The sequence below is a fragment of the Odontomachus brunneus genome, unplaced genomic scaffold (genome assembly GCF_010583005.1).
Source record: "Odontomachus brunneus isolate Ranch 3 - 2012 unplaced genomic scaffold, Obru_v1 Obru_scaffold_071, whole genome shotgun sequence".
Classification (NCBI taxonomy): Eukaryota; Metazoa; Arthropoda; class Insecta; order Hymenoptera; family Formicidae; genus Odontomachus; species Odontomachus brunneus.
In genome coordinates, this window is record NW_022639521.1 from 1,696,756 (window position 1) to 1,718,133 (window position 21,378).

At 42.3% G+C, this 21,378-nt stretch overlaps 1 protein-coding gene across 3 annotated transcripts in view; it reads left to right on the forward strand.

The window, feature by feature from the left end:
- LOC116846849 (PR domain zinc finger protein 1) overlaps window positions 1–21,378 on the forward strand; it is a 96,164-nt gene that overhangs the window by 54,398 nt on the left and 20,388 nt on the right. The window contains exons 1-2 of one of the 3 annotated variants that reach the window (XM_032821189.1): window positions 11,629–12,922; window positions 18,007–18,177. In XM_032821189.1, the coding sequence (XP_032677080.1) occupies window positions 18,013–18,177 (165 nt within the window). In that variant the 5' untranslated portion in view covers window positions 11,629–12,922; window positions 18,007–18,012. Of the gene's footprint in view, window positions 1–11,628; window positions 12,923–14,372; window positions 14,744–18,006; window positions 18,178–21,378 lie in introns of those variants that run through there. The other 2 variants (XM_032821192.1, XM_032821190.1) reach the window with 2 other exon arrangements.

Consider the following 21,378-nt stretch of genomic DNA (forward strand, 5'->3'; position numbering starts at 1 on the left):
GTTTCGATCATTTACTGATCCTCTTAAGTTGATAGTAACTAATTAAATAACAACCATATTCAAAATTACAATAACGCAACTCTTATCGATAACAAAACCGTAAGATATCTTATACAACATTATATTGAAGAGGATTTGGTTAACGAAATCAAAATTTAGTTAAAATGGGATCAACCAAATATTTGGTAATCCCTTTTTGGACAATACCAAGTGTTGTTGGACAAGATATACCGAATGTTATTTAATTAATTACTATTTGGATTATTAATGGATAATTATTAATGGATGCCATTAACATATTTACTTAAATCTAAATTCTTTTTATTTAAATCAAATATTGTTTACCTGATTTAAGTAAGCAATATTTTAAATAAAGAGAATTTAGATTTATATAAATAAATATGTTAATGGCACCCATCAAAGAAATATTTGTTGATTTTAAGGTAATTTTTCCCTCAGTAAATCGATTGAAGAGGACCAGCAATTGATCGAAATATTTTATACATTATAATAGATACATATATTATTCCCGTATATTCGGCTTCAGGCTCTTATTGGCCAATTTACAATTTGAAAGTCACTTGTTTGAATATTGTGTAGTTCTTCAATTCAACAAAGGAGAAGTTGCCTCAAGATCCGGCAGGGTTTGCGGAGCTATTATAATTTCATGTGTTTCCTCCCGGCACATTCCATTCGGAGTTTCGCATCGCATTATCTCCAAATAAAATTTTAATTTTCCCGAAAAGCTTCGCCCACACCCACGCCCACGGCCAAGAAAATGCATTCTTGGCAAGTACATTCGTATGTTTGAGAAAGCGTCCCGCTTCCGAATTCTCCCGGCAATCTGCGTCCTTATCCGTGATTTTGTTGGCGAATCTTATCGCCGGCCGAGGAGGACTCAGGCGGGGGAGAAGGGCTTTCTCATAGAATTTATTATCGCCAGTGATTTTTCACTCCCCGAGACGACGCGGCCGCGTCGTTTTTCCTCCCGCGCGAGAGAAAAGGAAGGAGAGAGAGAGTGCTCGATATCTCAAATGAAATATTATTGCTCCCTTCGCCGCTTTAAGGAGGCAGAAACGGAGTCTACGGGGCGAGAAATTTCGGCGCGCCGCGGAAAAACTTTAGAGACGAGTAAGGAGAAAGAACTTCCCTCTCTCTCTCTCCGGATCTGTATCTGACCTTTCTTTTCGCTTGACGCCGTTCTTTTTGCTAAATCTCTCGCCGGTAGTAGTACGGGCTGTAATATCGCTGTAACTCTCTCGCGCAGCAACCGCGGCGTTTTTCATCTCGTCTTTCGCTCATGTAACAATCGTGCGTAGTGTTGCAGAAGTTCGCTCGAGAGCTCTACGCGGAAGACCGCCCTTCGGTCAGAATTTACAGCCGACGATCTCTCCTGCCGGAACGTCCTAATCGAAGCGCCGCCGCGGAATTATTTAACAGCGAAAATGAAATCTCACTCAACTGCGAGTTTCAGAGAACGCGAATGAATAACGAGACCTCATCGTCTGTTTCTCCGTTAATTTCGAGTGTGCTTTAAGCCTAAAGAGTGGTTTCGTTTATCGGGATATAAGACGCGCCTCGGAAACTCTGGCCGAAAATCGCGAAAACTGGCGTCCAACGAAAATCTCGTCGAGGAAACATTGCTTAAAAACTCTCGCGGAGAAAGCTCTTTCTCTCTTCTTCCTCTCTCCCCCCTCTCTCTCTCTCTCTCTTTACCTCTCTCTCTCTCTCTCTCTCTCTCTCTCTCTCTGTCTCTTTACCTCTATCTTTTTCACGTATTCCAAAGAAAATCTCTTTTAATTGATAAACGATACAACTATCCTTCTCCTCGTCCCTCTCTCTCTTTCTCTGTCTCGCTCTTTTTATTTCAATTTTATAACGTAACGTTAAAAATTATCCATATGAATTTGTCAGTGAATATTCGCGTGGCGCTCTCCGCGAATTTCTTTTTCGGATTCAATTTATTTTCCATACGCGCCATTATATACAGGGTGTCTGACAATTTAATGACACCCCCGTTTTGTACTTATCAAACTGAATATCAAATTCGTCCATCATTCCGCAAACAATTTTTGAGTTATTAATTAAAGAAAATCGGTGAATAATCACATGCAATACAGTAGATGAGTTGTGATAGCCACATCTGTCGTCATGTGCTTGTATATTGTGCCAAACTGAACAAAAAAGTCCTCCATTTTGCAAATAACTATGTAAATTTTTAATTATTAATTAAAAAAGATTAGCACATTGTCACGAATTACAATCCATACCAATCCTCTTTAATTAATAACCATAAATCTACGTGATTATTTGTAAAATGGTGGCAGACTTTTTTGTTCAGTTCGACCTAATATATAAACAAATGTCATAGTCGCAACTCATCCACCGTATCGCGCATGATCACACATTCGCCAATCTTCTTTAACTAATGACACAAAATATCTGTGGTTGTTTGCGAAATAGTGGAGGAATTTTGTGTTCAGTTTGATGAGTTCTACCTGTACACAACGGATGTGTCATTTATTGTCAGACATTCTCTGTATATATGTATCTATACATATATATATATATATATATATATATATATATATATATATATATATGCGAAATTGCAGAGGAATTATATATATATCGAGAATATGTTAGTTGGATAGGTTAACATTTCAAGGGACTTTTAATTCGCGTCGAAAACGGGTGGAGAATGGAGGACGGCGAGTCGGAGAGGTCGTCGAACCGCGCGTTGATTTCTCAATGAATAATGTCACGCGACGAATTTTTCATTCGGATAGCTCCCTGATAGCTCGGATGCGCCGCCGCGGGCGACTCTAGACACTCGGACCCGGGACTCTGGATCTGAGAGTGCTGACCTACAGAAAACGAACTATTCCGAGAGTTCGCGAGCGAGCGAACGCGCGACGGTGCTGGATTCGCGTGTGCAAGAAGCGGTCGTACCGTAGGAAATTAATATATCTGGTACACAGAGTCGTTCTCCCGAGGCGAGGAGGGAAAAGATCGACGACCTGGCGAGAACGTATCTGGGTTAGTAGTCGTCGGCGATTCACGCGGAAACTTCTTTCGCTAGGCGGGACCGCCGGCTAAGCCAGGCCGCCGCCGTGGAAATCGCCAGAGCAGCGAGCGGCGCTTCGCGAATCGCGAATCCTCGTCTCGTCTCACCTCACTTCGTCTCGTTTCAACTAACGTCGCTGTGTGCTAGTATTGTGTACATTTTGTTGCACAACGGTTCAGGTGCAATGTAGTCGGCATCGCACTATACTGTCAAAACTCCGAGTCGTGACATGTTTGCGCAGTATAATTACATTACTGTTATTATTTATTATTATTAATTATATTATTCTCAAGCTCGTTGGGGTACACATGCAGAAAAATACATACAGTATTCAGGAAAATGTTATTTATTCTAAATACTTCTCAAGTTTATACGTCCGCAAATCTATCATAAATTCATCATAGCCATCAGATTTATTCGAAATACATTCTAAATCCTAGTAAGTGTGGTATATTTATCAAGAATATTGAATTAAAACGAAAATTCAATTTGCTGGAACTTGCAGAAAAAAATGTTTTTGGATTGAATAAATTTTAGTATATCCAAACAAATTTGATCATTGAAATGGTCCAAAGAAACTAACATTTTAATCATGAAGAACGATTGCTTGGCTTTTCGAATAATTTAGCTTAGTTTAATTATTTTGTTACTTGCTTCAAAAAAAGAAATTGTTTCATTTAATTTTCTCATTTCATTGAAAAATTCAATAATTTTGTTTAAATAATCTGAAGAAACTTGAGATTTCTTTTTTCACATTACTATTTCTTTTTATTACTTCATTGAGTGCATCCTGCTGCTCTCTATTTAATAAAACAAAATGATATTTGTTATAAAATTATTTTGCCGAGTCAAACAAATAAAAATATTAAATCCACAAAACCCAATATCTCTGTGTAAAGTCAATTCAATTTTTTTTTTATAAAATTTTTTCTGGTATTCTTCTAAATAAAATTAATTCTTCTCTCTTTTAAGTATATAATAATGAGCTTTTTTCAAATTTGTGATGAGCCCATTTCAAAAGTATTATCAAAAAACATTTTGAAGATAACCATTGTTTAGAAGAGCTTTCTCGAATTTATATGAATCTATTTCAAGACTATTACCAAAAAATATTTTGTGTCAAAGATAACTATTGCTTAAAAGATCTTTCTCAAATTTTCAACTTTTCTCAAATTTATGATGAATCCATTTCAAGTCTATTATCAAAAAAATATTCTGTGTTAAAGATAACCGTTGTTTAAAATAGAGCTTTCTTAAATTTTAAGCTTTTCTGAAATTTGTGACGAGTCCATTGCAAGACAATTACCAAGAAAATATTCTGTGTTAAAGGCAACTGTTACAGAAGAAAAGTAAACAGAATAATCGCTTTTCTTAGCAGTGGAGAATGATATTTCCTTGCGTGTAATAACTCTCAATTTTGACAGTTTGATGAACTCCCAACTTTATTGTGTCTAAACCGTCCCGCGCAACCGACTATACCTTCCTTCCTTCCTTCCTCGAAAAGTGAAATTCGGCATGATCGCTGTCGCGTTCTGCCGACGCCGAAATTTCGTCACACCGGTCCTCCACCTCCATCTCTTCTCCTCTACTCCCCTCCCTGGTCACCGACTCAGCGCAGAGCAGGAGAGGAGGTCAACGGCTTCGCAGCCGTAATCGCGGGCGTAGTATACGAGCAGACCCGTTCGGTGAAGTCACACGTAGTCACAGATTCGTCACGGTGTGTGTGTACGTGAATGACACATTTTATCGGCGCGCAGCCCTACATTCCTTTCTTCTTCTTTTCCTTCTTGTTCGTTTACTTTCTTTTCGAGAGGGGGAGAGAGAAAGAGAAAGAGAGACGACGACTGCCCGCCGCGCTGCGCTCCGTCTCACGTGCGAGGAATTATTGAGAGGGTGCGTTCGCCCCCTGGCGCGAATTAATTAATTCTCTCGGCGGGCCAGCGCGCAGCGCGATGAATTTTATCGAGCGCTACGTCGCCGCGATTTAACGATCGGTCAAATGTAAATTTCGCGATGAAAGGTCAGGATAAAATACACGCGCCGCAAAACGGTATCGGAGAGAGAGAGAGAGAGAGAGAGAGAGAGAGGGGGGAGATAAAAAATAAAAGGTTCGACCCGTAAATGAAATTCTATATGGAGAGCCCCAGGAGTAGGCGTTTTCGATAAAATTACGAATAAATCACCCGCGGCCAGATATTCTATTAATATCGGGAACAATGCGAGGTGAATTACAGCGCGTATATCGCGCTGTTAAATCACCCCGCGCGGTAAATATGCCCTCTACCTCTCTGCCCCAGCTCCTCGTTCTCCCTCATCTTCCGTCCTCTGAAATCCACCGTTCTTTCGTGAACGTAAATGCGCTTCGCATGCGGCGACGTGAGAAATGATCGCCGAGCATCCTTCGCGCCGTATATCGCCGCGCTCAAAGAAAAAGATACATACACTACCTATGACGTCACGTTTTGTCACCCAGATCTTGTCTGGCAATTCAGCACGTAAGATCGACGCATGACGCAATCGCGATATTCGCCTTCGCGAGTTCGGCGGAGAGAGCCGCGCCACCTGCGCGCGTGCGCGATTCCGTCACTTTCTCGACGAAAAATTCGCGACGATGTCGAACTCGAGCTCGATTCGGCGGATCTTCGCGGACCCCCGGCGAATCGCTCACGTAACCTCGCGCGATACGATCGAGAGATCGACCGGTCTCTCTTGCTCTCTTTCTTCCTCTCTCCCTTTTTCTTTCTCCCTCTCTCTCTCTCTCTCTCCCTCTCTCTCTCTCTTTCTCTCTCTTCCTCTCTCTCTCTTTCTTTCTCTCTCTTTCTCTTTCTATCTCTCTTTCTCTTGCTCGCGGATTAGGATACGCGAGCTGTCGAGGGTTCGACGACCTGCCTTTTGCCGCGCGACGTGTCGGCGGCGGTCCTGTCGACTAATCTCACGGCGACTCGTCGGAAAGATCTCGTCGCTGCGCGCGCTTATAGCGTGCGTTCGCCGTTCGCTGATTCGCTCGCTCGTTCGCTAGGCCGAAGTGAACGGGGTTACCGATCTCGAATGGCCGTGACTCTGGGCCAGGGTCTGGGCCAGTCGGATTCCACGTACCCGGTGACGCGCAAAAAACCAACGTCGATTTATACGCACGCCGGTGTGCGCCTTGTGTACCGTTCGTTGCCTCCGCATAATTCGGGGATAAATTGTGTGGCCTCGTGGCGTGAATCGACCGATCTCATTCTTAGGGTTCACCCTTCAATCGTCTCTCACTTTCTCTCTCTCTCCCTCTCCCTCTCTCTTTCCCCTCTCCCTCTACTTTCTTTCAAAGATGAAAATTTTGTTGAATATTTTATTGCTATTGTTTTTACATTATCAATTAAAAGCAAGATACGATGATTTTGAGAAACAGCACTAATACAAAACTCGTATCAATCTTAATCATTTTAAGAAATTGTTTTAGGTAGAGAAAGAGTTAAGAGGAATACGGCGCGTACTATTCTAACCCCCACTTTGTGTCAAAATGAAATCGTTCAATGTTTCTCAAATATCCGTAACAACTGGAAAGTTAAAGATCTACTTTCAGTAGTTTTTGCAAAAAGTAATTGAAAATTAATGCAAACTCTGAGTCAATGACAAATTGTTTATTACCATTTTTAGATACAATATAGTCTAATCTCTAATTTTGTTTAAAATTTTTTTATTATTTTTAAATAATATGGGTAATTCACTCTTAAAGCTCTTTTTTTTCGCTGGAGGACTTTCGATCGATGATGTTAGAAACCAGAAAATGCACGCTTTTTCTTATAAAATGCATTTAGATAAAAAGGTGGTAAGAATTATCCGTAAAACGATATTTGTCGAGTAGATTTATAAAATGGTCAGAATTTTTCTTTTGTTCTAACGATCAATAAATTATCGTAAAATTAACAGGACATCTAACCTACTTTTTGAGCTATCTTTATGATTCTGCTACGTGTTTATTTTACGATTATTTATTGATTTGATTATTATTAAAGCAAAGAAAAAGCGTTCAAGCTATTTTACAAATCCGCTTAATCGATTGCAAATATTATTTTGTGAATCTGTCATTTTATTTCATATTTTGCAAGAATTTTGAGCATATATTTTCACACTTCTGACGTCATAAGTTAAGATATTCACGGTGAAGAAACAGGAGCCTTACAGCATGACATTATTGAGTTTAAATATTTGACAGGGTGAGTGTCACGCTGAATTCACGTGTGAGTCTCACCAGGCCCACATTTTCACAGCGTTACGTTAGCACGTCGCGTGATTCAGCTGATTTCACTAAGATTTATGTCATGTGACTTTTTTCTTCAGTTGTCAACACTTTTAACCTCTAAATATCATCTTACGTCGATTGTTTTATTACACGTTAATGTTAAACTCCCTGAAATAAAAATTTCTGTATCATTCGTATTCGTCATGAGTATTAGTTATTTATTTATGAATGACATAATATTTAACATGATAATAATATTTAGAGCAAGACGAGAGACGGTGTCCCTTGATTTAGTTTTATCCGATTTCCTAAATAATTGATTATTTCTTATAAATATATAGTCGGGAAATAGTAATTCTTTATAAATAGTCGGACATTTGTAATTCCTTATAAAATTAAATTGTAATTTGTAATTCCTGAGAAAATTATAAAATTAAGTTGTAATTTGTAATTCCTTAGAAAATTAGTCTTACTTATAAAAATTATAAATAAATATATAAAGACAAAAGAGAGTACCTTCATCTACAAGAAAATTCTTACTAAAACTGACGCATCTCGCCTAGATGGGTGACATGGCGGTCATGGTGTTGACCTTTTAAGGGTTAGGCATCGATCCCGTTTAAGTTTTCTTCATAAAATAGGCTTAAAAACCGCTGCTGATAAAAAGTTTAATGTTTCATGTCAAAATAACCATCGAGAAGTATGATTTTCTAAATATATATGATTATGTACCTTCATGTATGTACTTCAGCTATAAAATTTACTAAATCTTGCAACTATATAATAACAAACATGACAATGCCAGTTATGTATTTTAAGATGGCATCGATAAAAAACAGAGAAAATGAAATTCGCTTACTTTGTTCCGTGAAAAACGTTACACAATTTCGAGAATCAACGACTCTGCTCTGCATACAATCGCCATATTAGTTTCTTCAACGAAGAAGTCAATATTTCACGAATTACGACGAAAAATATAACTCTATTTAAGATGAATCAATAACGTCATATTGACGGAATCATTATTTTGCCAATATAAAAAATTTGAAGAAGACCCAAAGTGAATATACATAATTATGTACATTTAAAGTGTTAATGATAGACATTTAATATATATGATATTTTTAAGTAAAATTAAAGATATCCAATTATATCTAGTAAGTTCAGGTGGAAATAAAATTGTTACCAGAGGAAAGAGAGGGTGTCTGCCGGGATTTTGAGTGTCGCTGGGATGTCCTCGTGTGTGCAGACGCTCGAAATCGTTTTGCAAGAGGAAATAGTCGGGAGTCGGAAATCGGAAATTCGAAATACAACAATACCCGCTGATTTGCATTCGTGCGCGCATCGTACGCGGGCGCCTTCATGCGCCAAGTCGTGAATGAGTATAGATGGCTGGAGGGGTGAGACCGAGGCGGTCGGAGAGGTTAAACGCACGTCCGCGTAAAGGGGTTAAGAGAGGGCGACGGACAAGGAGAAATGGTGCGAAAGGGACGCCGAAGAGAAGCACGAGGAACGCGGGATGTAAATAGTGTGCAGGGGACAAGAGTGCGACGACTGAGTGGAATTTTTCTAAAGGAGCCGTGCCGTTTCCGGCACAGTGGATACGCGAGTCTCGTTCTGCGTAACAGAAAAAAAAAAGATCACATCGACAGCAGGTGGAATAATGTACACCACATCTGTTCAACATCGCAAGTTACCAAAACGTCTAAGATCTCCGTATCAATAGTCGCTGCTTGAAATTTGCCTCACGTGAGACACTCGGATCGGGATTAAGAATTAGATATGACGTTCTCAATTAAATCACATGATATATGTGACATGTACACTTATACGATACGTGTATGTGTATTAGTAATAGCGCGCTTCAACTAATCAATTCACTAACCTTAAATTCAGATCCAAATATCTCGCTTGAGATAAGTTTCAAATAACGACTATTAATACGAGCTTAAGATTTGCATGTATTAACAATCGTTATTCGAAACTTATCATGTGAAACGCCCAGATCTAAACTTAGAATTAAATGTGAATTTTTCAATTGAACCGCGATTGTAAATATAATGTATCATCCCAGATAAACTTTCATAATTATTACATTCGATGACATAGAAACTTTGTAATTCTTTTAATCACGTTTATGTGAAGCAAATATATATATATATATATATATATATATATATATATATATATATATATCGCATTAATCATCAAATTTACTTCATAAAATAATGCAAATTTTTTCGTTATATTGATGCAACAATAGATTTGCTAAAGTTACACACAAATTTTGATTTTGCATTTTACGCCACATATTGTTTCAGTAAGTTTTCAACATTCTTTTTATATTTTTATTCCGTTATGCTATCTATAATAAATATAAATTCCATATAAAACACTTATAAAGAACGTAATCTTTATAAATTGACTAGTATATAAAGATGTTGCCATATTTACGTACACCTATCTATCTGGATAAGACGTCTTGAGAATTCATCGTTTCTTTATTATAAATTTCAAATTCTTGTTGATATTTGTAATATCTCGAAATATAAAAAAATAAGAAAAGAGTTAACCCAGATAAACTTTCATAATTATCACGATGTAAGACAACCGATGGAATGGGTGATGGAAAGTCTACAATTTTTTTAAAATTACTTTTATGAGACAAATATTAAAATAATTATTAAATGCATACCATATAATACTGTTAATTTTACCATATAACAATGTAAGTATTTTAATATACAATAATGTCAAATTTTTGTATTAACGCAGAAACAAATTTACTAACAGTTGCACTCAAATTTTCATGTGACATTTTACGTGACATTTTACGTGACATTGTTTTGAGCAAGTTGTACTAAATTTTTTCATCTCTCTCTCTCTCTCTCCCTTTCTATTTCGTCACACTAAATATGAATGTCATATGAGCTGTTCACTAAGAATCGAAGCTTTACAAATTAACTAGTAAAGCTGCTACCAAATTTATATACATCTGTCTACGTGTATCACTTTATTTAACTCTGAGAATCTGAGACCTAACTTTAAGTTCAGGTCACACGTTTCAAGGAGCGACTATTAATGCGGGTCTAAATATTCCCGCGAATGAAAATTCATACATGGTAGCTCGCGACAAAAATTCTAGCTTCTTTCATTCGACAGATGTTGGATCGGGTCCTGCGCTAACGGACCCGGAATTGCGACACGCATCTGAGAGGGCAAGGATATTATATTTTTAAGACTCGTGAGTATTTCCAAGGACACCGACCCCCTGGCCCGACTAACCGAACTCTCGGCGGAACTTTTCCACCTGGCACGGCTGGCAGTGGCGCCTTATAATCGCGAGAAGTTACCCGAAGAATTAAACTTCGGTCTCGATCGGCGCATGCCTGCTGTCGTCATCGACGACGGACGAAGGGACGAGCAAACAAGCACTGCGACGACCAGAGAAAGGGAGAAAGCGGCGCGGTAGCGGTGAGCGGGGTAGTAGTGCGCCCCGGGGGGGTTGGTCGGTTGCACGCGCGTCGAAACGACCGTCAGGGGTTGACGGGGGTTAACGGGGGAGACTGGCGAGAGACGAAGAGGGTAGAAACGCGATAAACCGCCAGACGAGGACGCACGAGGGAAATGCACGAGAGAACAAGAGGGGATGAGGAGCAAGAGGAGGAGGAGGAGGAGGAAGAGAAAGGGGATGGTAGGAGAGGAGCGAACGAAGAGGGATGAACGGGGATAGAGGACGGGGGGAGGGGGGGGCTAGTGAACGGGGATGGAGAGTAGCGTACGGAGTGAAGTGAGACGCACCGAGAGAGAGAGAGAAACGGCGGGAGGACTCGCGGTGGAGGAGGACGCCAGAGAGAAAGAGAGAGAGAGAGAGAGGGAAGGGAGATAGAGATGAAAAGAGAAGGGAGGGAACGAGAGAAAGGGGGACAGACAGAGAGAGGAAACCTCCGGCAACGGGTCGATCGAAAGCGCAGCGCAGAGAAATGCACCACCTCTGCTCTGGTCTGGCAGCTTTGCGGGCGCACCACCGCGTCCGCGTGCGTCAGAAAGAGAAAAAGAGAGCGAGCGTGAGAAAGAGAGAAGGCGGGAGGTAGGAGGTAGAGTAAAAGAGAAACAGAGAGAGAGAGAGAGAAAGGGGAGAGAGAAAGAGAGACCGACGGAAGCGGAAGGGAGACCGACATATATCCGCCAACCAATACCGACGCAAGAGGAGGAAGAGGAGGAGGAGGAGGAGGATGAGGAGGAAGAGGAGGAGGAGGAGGAGGTGGAGGAGGAGGAGGAGGACGAGAGGAGCCAAGCCGAGTCGCGTTGGGCTAGGTCAGGCCTACCCGAGTTCCACACACACCGCGCTCTCTTGCGTGTGCCATCCCGCCGAGGAGAAGTGCACGAAGGCGGAGGCGCAACCCCTTCGCGGAAAGAGGGTCGCCGCGTTCCCGGTCCGCGCGACAGCGGCTGCCTTCGCAAGAGAGCGTAGTTCACGATTTTTATTCGCGCTGAAAACGAAAAGCACCGCGTAAACACCGCGCGACACCCACCGTCGTCGATGAGGACGACGACGCAACGACGATAACGCCGGAGACCTAGGACAGAACGCGCGTCGCGATAACGAATCAGACGTCGATCCGGGTGCCGTGCAGTGTAAATCGCCGCGGGAAAACCGCGGTGGTGCAGTGTACATCGTGCCGGATGCTTTCCCTTCGCGGGGGGACAACGGGCGAGTTTGTCGATCGCCGATGAATAATCGTGAGTGCCGCCTCTACCCCGCGCGCGCGCGCCCGTACGTACGAGCGTGTGTGTGTATGTGTGTGGGTGTGTGTAAGTGTGTACGTGCGTGTGCGTACGTGTGTGTGAAAGCGGAAACGATCCGTTCTCCGTCCGCCGCGGCGAAGGAGCAAGAGGAACACCGAAAGGGTGCCGCAACACGGGGCACGCGTGATTTCGCGACGGCACCGCCGAAAATTCCTTGTTGACAAACATCGGCTGCGACAAAGAGGCGGAGGCAGGCAGACAGCGAGAAAGAGACAGATAAATAGGAAGAAAGGAGGAAGAAAGGATAACGCGGGGCGAGAATGTCAGCCGATCGGCGGGAATCGATCGGGATTCCCTTTTCCCGATGTCCTGATAATCGATAAGAGCGTCGCGTAGGTGGACCGCCGCGGGACCGCCTAGGCAGCGGAGGCAGCGATCGGCCTTACCGACGTCAATTTCTCGCCCTCGCGCCGTACCCTCTCGCTGTGCTCCGCTCGGGTGAGATAAATGTTGAGGATAAACGGCGGCCCGAGGCGTCGACGAGGCTCGCTTTCGCGAGGCCAAGATCGGCCTGCGTGCATCACCGCCGCGTCCGACGACTCCGTCGCTGCTACCGCCGGACTTGGCGAGATGCCGGTCTCCCTGAGGAACCACCGGATCACGTAAAGGGTAGTAGCCGTCGGGCCGCGTAGAGCCCTTCGATCGCGCGCACGCAAGCACGCTCGCGCAACACTGAAGGGAACACGAACCGGAGATCCCCCGGCTGCTGAAGCTGCCTACCTGCACACCCCCGGCTCTGTACATCCCGCGCTGAGCACAACACCGTCGTCATCGTCGTCGGCAGCGAGCGTTCGTGAGCCGCCGATGCACCAGGAGCCGTGAGTATCGCGGGGGCGCGATCGCGCGCCTTCAGAACGATAAGGGCGTTAATGACGACGCGTGAGCGAGGGGAAAGTGCCGCCCTAAGCGGCCGAGAGGTAACCGGCTGGTCTCTCACACGGCCACCGTGGACCGTGGGGTTCGCAAATGACGCTGAAGAACGAGTCCTCACCTGAGGTCTTCTCGGTCTAAGACCTGCTAAAAGGGCTTCGCCGCCTTAAGACCAATGAACCAAGCTAGACGAAGGGGATATTTGCGTGGTCCCCGTGCCGCTCCTCTGGTCGGATCGGCGAGGGGGACCACGCAAATATCCTATAAGTCGGTCTTTTCTGGACAGTTTTGCTTCACGAGACCAATGTCTCGTAAACGAGAATATGAACGGACAGCAGAGTCATCTTGTTCTTGTGAAAATTAATGATCACATCTGCGGTAATGCGAGAGAGAGAGAGAGAGAGAGAGGAGGGAAAGGGGAGAGAAAGAAAGAAGGAGTGATCGAGGAGTCTCGCACCGCGCGCGGCCAAAACATCTCGCACTTGCCCTCTCGCGAGGGATCGATTCCGTCGCGAATCTGCAAACCTGCGTGCCGCGAGTGCGGTGATCTTTCGCGTAAAGTGCGTCGCCACGACGTCGTCGCAATGTCGCGCAACGCAATTCGAGCGGTTCCTCCCTTTCAGTCGATCATTTCGGACGTCTGTCCGCGAGGGCTGAAAGCCAAGAAGAGCCCGGCACGCATCGACGAACGGTCGACGACTCGCGCGAAAGTGCAAATTGATTCGGTGGATATTAATAGCTGATTAATCATTTCCGATATCTGTACGGATCGGGGAGTAATAGGTTCTTCGATCGAAAGAGAAGGAGAAAGGGAGAGACGGACTCTTCGGTTTGCGACTGAAGCGGGGTGAGAGAAATGCGCGCACGAAGATAACGTAATCGAAGATTGATGGGAAACAAATATTATTGCGACAGCGATAGTCGAGCAGAGTGTTTGTCGTCTCCGCCAGGGACGGGAAACTGCATCGTGCAATATTGGTATTCCGGGATGGAGGGGAGGATGCACGAGGAGGACTCCACAGCGGAGCTCCCGAGGAAGAGAATAAATGATTGTTGATCGCGGAGTTGCTCGGGAAGAATCGTTAAACTTTCAAACCGAAGCTTTTAAGCGTTTGCAAATTTATCGCGTCGTTGCGGAAGAATCCATCTCATTGATCATTTAAGAAGAACCGTTCAAACCTCTCCCCCCCTCTCATCCTCTTTTTCTTCTTCTCTCCGTACATCTGTCGGAGAGAACTATGAAGTCTTCCAGCGAAGTGCGAAGTCGCGCTAATCGCGTCCCAAACGAAACGTAGGATCGATTCCAGCATCGTGAATATTTATCTCATTAACGGCGCGGGTCTGTCGAATTTGGAAAAGCGAATTACGAGCCAGAGAAAATATCACGTCGAAAACACACACACACACATACACACGTTCCGTGCTGCGCTGCGCCGTGCCACGCTGCGCGTGCGAGCGAGCGGGTGGGCGATTTTCATGGAAATCGAAATCTGCCGGGTAGCGAAAACCCCCGGCGGAGGGTTGAGCGACGGGCGGGGAGGACTCGGTAGTTTATGCCCCCCGCCACCCCTCCCCGTCTCCCGCTCCTTCCCTGCTTTCCCTCCCTCCCACCCTCCTTCTCACCCTTGCAGTCGATCAATGCGTGGACGGGTTTCACTTTCGCAGTGTTAAAGTGTTGCACCACTGCAGATTGAAGAGTCGGGATCGGCCAGAGGGATAGGGAAATAGAAAGGAAGAGAGATACGGGCAGAAAGAGGAAGAAAGAGAGGGTAAAATTCGATAGGAGGAAGATACGCTGAGGGTAAAATTCTATGCGAGGAAGAGATCGCGCGCTACTCCATTCGATTCCATGCGGTTCGTCTCGCGAATCGGCGGTCGCGGAAAAGCCGCGACAACGATCGCACGCGCCAGTTTGTTCTATAATTCGACGTCCAAGTGCACCGAGCACGCGCTCGCCAACGTTGCGATCGTCGTGAGTTTATCGGATCGTCAATTATGAATCGTCGCATCGACAGTCGGTCGGTCGGTCGGTCGGTTTAAGCATCCGCGCGCGAGCCGAAAATATCCTCGGCGAAAATCGCCGTCGGAGCTTGAAGGAGCAAAGGGGAACTATCCGCCGACGGTGGACTCTACATTTCCATGTGTCTGTCTTATTTATTTCCGCACGCAATCGATCGCCGGCCGGCCGATGCCGGTCCGAGAGCCGATCAGAAGAGGACTCGTTGCGAATTCATCATTTCCTAGAGTCGGCTGGTCTCAATCACACCGCTCCTTCCCTCCCCTTACGCCCATAAATACACGCGGCAAGAAATAGAACCGTGAGACGGCGCTTAATTATTCCTTCGAGAGCGATCGCGCCGCCGTTCCGGAAGGAACGGACATCCCGTGGGGCGCCGCGATGACGACTGCACCCCGTTAGCGATAAAAATAATTGCGAAAAACGTACTGCCGCGAGAAACAGTCCGAGCGCAGGTAAAAAATAGCGCGCCGTCAATGGCGCGGCTTCGATTATTCATTGGGGAGCCGCTGAACGAACGAACGGACGAACAAACGAGCGGATTGAAAATGGCTCGTCCGCGACGATCTTCCGGGAGACCGTTAGCGAGTAAGACCAAAGCTGCGAGCTGTGAGGTGAACGCACGCCACGGCCGTGTGCGCGCGTGAACGACAAAATTGATAGTATCCGCAAAGGACAACGTGAAGATTCCACGCTCCCCTAATGTGTCGCGCGGTAATCAGCTTAAAGCGACAGCTAATCCGTCGCTCGATTGTGCGCGGCTCTTCCGCCGCCGCGATGATAAATTTCGCAATCGGTGATGCGGAGTCATGAAGGACTACTTCGGCCTAAAGCTTCGATCGAAATATGGACCTCGGGATTGACAGTGACGTTATCCGAAAGTGCCTCGCAATAAAAATTCGCAACGCAAATTTTAACAAAGTCTTAACTAGGAATTTGTCTCATAGTCCTGATGTAGTCTCCTGATAGTCTCAGGCCCTTATCAGGAATTTGTCTTATGATATAATTTCATAGGTCCCTCGTAGGTTGGTCTTAATCAATTATCTGGTTCTCGGCTAGAAATTTGTTCCATGGACTTGATTATGTTGGTCCCGATCAGTTATCTGGTTGCCGGTTAGAAATTTGTCCCATGGATCTAATCAGGTTGATTAGTTATGTGGTTTATATAAATTGAAGTTATTGGATCCTGATAAGTCACGCAATACAGCATGGGTGGTAATTAGGATTTTATTAATAATTAGAATTATTGATAATTAGAACCTTATTAATAATTAATACCCGATAACATCACCTTATACAAGTCCGATTAGAATTTATTCCATGGTCCTAATTAGATTCTGATCCTAATCAGTTATTTGGTTTGAATAAAGTGATGTTATCGGGTTTTAATTATTAATAATGCTCTAATTATTAGTAATATTTATTATTAATAGAGTCTTGATTACTATGGTATGTTACATAGCCATGAGGAGCCGATAACATCACATTATATGAAGAGAACTGATTAGGATCAACCTGATCAAGACCATGAGATAAATTTCTAGTCAGATTTGTATAAAATGATGTGTTACTGGGCCCTAATAAGTCGTATAACGAAACATGGCAGTCAAAATCTTATTAAGAATTAGAATTATTCATAATTAGGACTTTATTAATAATTAGTTTCCTTAATATCACTTACATCATCTTATACAAGCAAAGATAACTGATTGGAGTCAACTTTACCAAGATCATGGGGTCATTTTTAGATGAATTTGTATATGATGTTATCAGGTCTTGATAAGTCATAAAAAATAAGGCAATCAAAACCTTATTAATAATTATGATTATTAATAATTAGTTACCTGATAATATTGCTTTATACAAAACAGATAACTGACTGAGATCAACCCAATCAGATCCATGGGATAAAATTTGTAGTCGGGATTACCTTCCAAATCATTTACAAAGATCATTCCGGTGACATTTGCTTCACGCTCTTGTCGCTCAAATCTGAGAATTTTGTGTGGAATTTTGTGTATAGCTGCAAACTTATTTTCTACTTCTGCTGATTACTTTCATGGGAGACATTATCTACGTTGTGTTCTCTTCTGCGTGCGAGTTTATAGATTTCATTTTCACAGTTCATATTATTTATACCAAATTGTTATTATTATTTCTCGCATAGAAATTTCTCAAAATTTTCCCAGATACAGTATAAATTCCGATTAAAACGTCCAAATTTGCCCCAAAACTCATTACGGTACTAATTAAGAATCCCATTCTTGTCTCAAACATGAAGTTCTTCTTCTACAATCGAAATACTTTAGAGACTAACGCTTTTTTTAGTTAGTAACATCACATCAGTCAATAACATTTAGTTAGTATACAGAGTGCCTGAGATGACACACGAGATGACAAAAAGCACGTGTACAGATTAGGTCAAACTGAACCAAAACAATTCCTTTACAATTTTTCAAACAATAATATAAAATTTCAAGATATTAATTAAGAAAGATTGGTGAACCAATACGTGAACCAAACCATAGGACGAGCTCTGTCTCATCGAAAATGATTAAGACGCGACTACTTCTTAGTGACAGTGGCTGTTGACTGACAGCTTCACTTTTCCAGAGTGAAGTAAAGACCAAAAAGGCATTAGGAAAACTTTGAATTTCCGATTTTGAACTTGTATGTTTGAAACATTACACTTCTAACCAGAATCCATGTGGTTACTTTGGGGAATATAATCATTTATACTATTTATTTTATTTACAGCACTTTTTTATCTATGGAATACATTTCGTTTTGCTCTTCTCTCCAATTTCTGTCTGTCAATCTGCAATGTTATTGTGTCAAAAAGTTTGGCAAGACATTAACCGTTAATAGATCATTATCGTTATAAAAATTTCGTAGAAGTAGAGATCGTAGAAAGAATATTGTAAGAAACATTGATAAATCAAGAGATGCTATTCTCGCGTATCCCTCCCGAAAGTGGAGAACTGAATTAACGAGAGACTTCTGTTCTATTTGCAGCAAAGGATGGAGGCCAGCGAGTGGGATCACGCGACCTTGAGGGAGGAGGAATTCGAGCAGCACGCCGTATATTTGGTACCGGATGTGGCGGCATCGCCAGGCGATACCAATCGTGCGGAGGCGTCCTTGCCGCGGAACCTGGTCCTCAAGGCCTCTCAGGCCCTCAACGATGTACGTTCTTTCACTGCCAAAAAGTCCTATCTCATCTCTTTCACAGAGAGAAGATCTCCTCGGCTCGATAGTCGCCGAATTCGATTTCGCAAACGCAAAAAATTCATACTAACTAGTCGAATTGTCGAGTTGTCATCCGCGGAGACGTCGATAGTGCTGTCAGTGTAATCTAGGATCTAATCTATTTCTGTACAAGATAGATGTCGAAACTCACGAATATTATTCATATACTTGGATATCTAAATTAGCGAATATTCTACTCGGATACTCGGAATTTAAAGAATTGGATTGATGGAATCGTATATCCTGATATAAATATATGTTTCTATATAAATATATTCTTCTCGTTAATCTACGTCACTTACAAAAAGAGATAATGGTGATAACTGTATATGGGTGACTACTATATGGATGACAATTGCACGGGTTTTGCATTAATATATATAGTATATAATAAACTATTTTGTAGTTATTGCAGCTATATGAAGCTGAGTGGTTGGGAAAACTATGTAGTTCTCGTTACTTTTCTACTATAACTACTAACTACAAATACTAACTACTAAAAACTAACTAAAATAGTTTATTAAACTATATACATTAATTTTACGTACAAAATTCGTATAGTAGCCACCACTATGTTCTTATCTCTGAATGTATATATAAGAATATTAAAGTAACGTGAATGTGAAAAGTAAATTTACTAAGATAAAAAAATGATTGATCTAACTAAAATTATCGTTATTTTTGGTTCTAACCATATTAGTTGGTTGTTCTAGCATGAAAATAGTAGTAGTAACATGCATATAAGGCTATTAACACCAAAATTTAATAAAAAGAAATGCTTTTCTTGACCATAATTTATAGTAATTATTTACATGATTATAGTTACAAATATTAAACATTTTTTTCTGAGTGTCGAATATTCATGTTCTAACATATCTTCATATAAAAACTAAATATTTCGTGAAGTACCCTTATAGAAATATCATACTAAGAATCATTGATAATTACTTATTTTCAGTATTAAAAATACTGGATAATAAGTAATTATCAATGATTCTTAATATGATATTTCTATAAGGGTATCTCCTTGGCGTTGATCTTACCTTAATACTTCTGCGCGTAGAATGACTCAACAAATAAATAAGAAAAGATAATAATGAGAATAAATAATTGCATGCTTAAACACTCGAGTAATTTAAGAAATATCGGGTATTCAGCTAACCGGATAATACCTGGAAGGCTTAAGTAGCCAGATAGTACTAGAGATATTCAAGTATACGGAATTAGTATCCCTCACTAGTCGTTTATCCTCCGGTTGAACTCGCGTGCGAAATCGATCGGCTTTGGAGCAAAATTCACGATCCGTTAAACCGCCGGTCTCGTTTACGAGCGGACGAACGAGCGAAGGCGTTGGCCGGGAAATCAAACTCGACCGAGTGACGGGGCTAATTAGCTTACTCAGAACCGGCGTCAAATCGTCACACTTTCCTCCGCGTTCGCTCGCTCGATGGGACTAGCTCGAGTCGAAATTTTCCTGCGACTTTAGTCCTCGATGTTTCAATATTCAAAATTTAACTTTTCCACCGGGTTCTCATTTTTATGGAAATTGGGCTACCTTCTGTATCAATTATCGGCCACCAAATGCAATTATACGCAGAACGTTTCGAAAGGATGCTCTTAAACGGCTCCAAGGTAATGCTAAACGTAATTTCTATTTAAATGCTGAAAAATTTTGTGAGAATCGGGACGAAGTGAATTTTCTTTACTCTACCGGCTCGCCCTCTACTTGCCTAAGAAGATAACTCGAGGCTTAAATTGTAAACCATTCGGAAGTTATTCTATCGTGTACACTGTAGTGGTCTCCGAAGTTAATATCCATTCTAACGCTTCGAACAGTCAAGTGACTTTTTCTGATTCAGTAAATAAACAACAGCTTCTCTTGAATTTCTTTAGGAGTAGTCTAATGAATCTAACAGTTCATCATTTTGCTATTTACACTCATATCGCCACCGTCAACAGAGTTCTCGGCTAACTGATGAGGAGCTTTAATTAATTCAAAAATTTACATACTATTTGCAAAGTGGTAGAAGACTTTTTTATTCAGTTTAACCTAATGTACAAACACATAACGAAAATCATACTTACCGTCATGTTCTGCACTGCATCAAGCGCGATTTTTCACTAAATTTCTTTAATAATTCAAAATTTTAAACGATTGCGAAGTAAAGCGGATTTTTGCGTTCAGCTTGTGAATTCTACCTGCACACAACAGGTGTGTCATAAATTGTTAGACACTCCCTGCATATTACACGTTATATAAAATATTTATTATATGCACACATATAATTATATAATTATAAAATTATATATAAATTATTATTATATTGTACATACAAAATTATATTATATAACATTATTATATTCCTATTTTTTCTTCTCTCTTTCTACCTGTCTGTCAAACAAAGATTATTCGTTTATGAATGAATCAATATATATGTAACATTTTTGTTATATATAAATATGATACAAGAGATTTATTACATAAACGTGGCGTCATCTATCGAGAATCGAAAATGAATCTGTCGTCGCAATCCTCTGGAATCCGTAAACGTCAGAAAGTTAAAGACGAAAGCAGAAACGGAATTTCAACACAAGCACTCTGACGACCCTCCGCCTCGCGAGTTCGTGAGAAATTTCCAGTCGGACGCGAGGGAGAACGTCCGGGAGGGATGTTACGAATCGCGGCGATGTAATGTTTCGAGCTGCGCGCGCGCGCGCGCTTCCCGAGCGCGGGGCTAATCGGAGCGAAGCGCGCGCGCGCGCGCCCTGAAGGCGAGCCGAAGAGTTAAATTAGTTTCGCCATACGCGGACGTCTCTGTGCGATAGCTAGGCGGATTCTATTCTAACGCGGGACAGGGGTGGAAATAGGTTCCATCTTCCGCCGCGTATTTTCACGGAATAACGCCGAGACGATCGAATGACAACGAGAATGTCGGAGGGAGCGGACACGCACGCGTGCACTCGCCGATCATTCGTTTCAGCTCGCTCGACAATATTCCGGAGAAACATCGTCGAACGTTGCCACGAGACTCACCCGCGGGGAAGACGACTTCGAATCACGCGGTTTGGAGTAACTTTGAGTTCCAAGCGGACGATTTCGACAACTGGACTCAAATCGCGGAATTACACTGGGGGGTC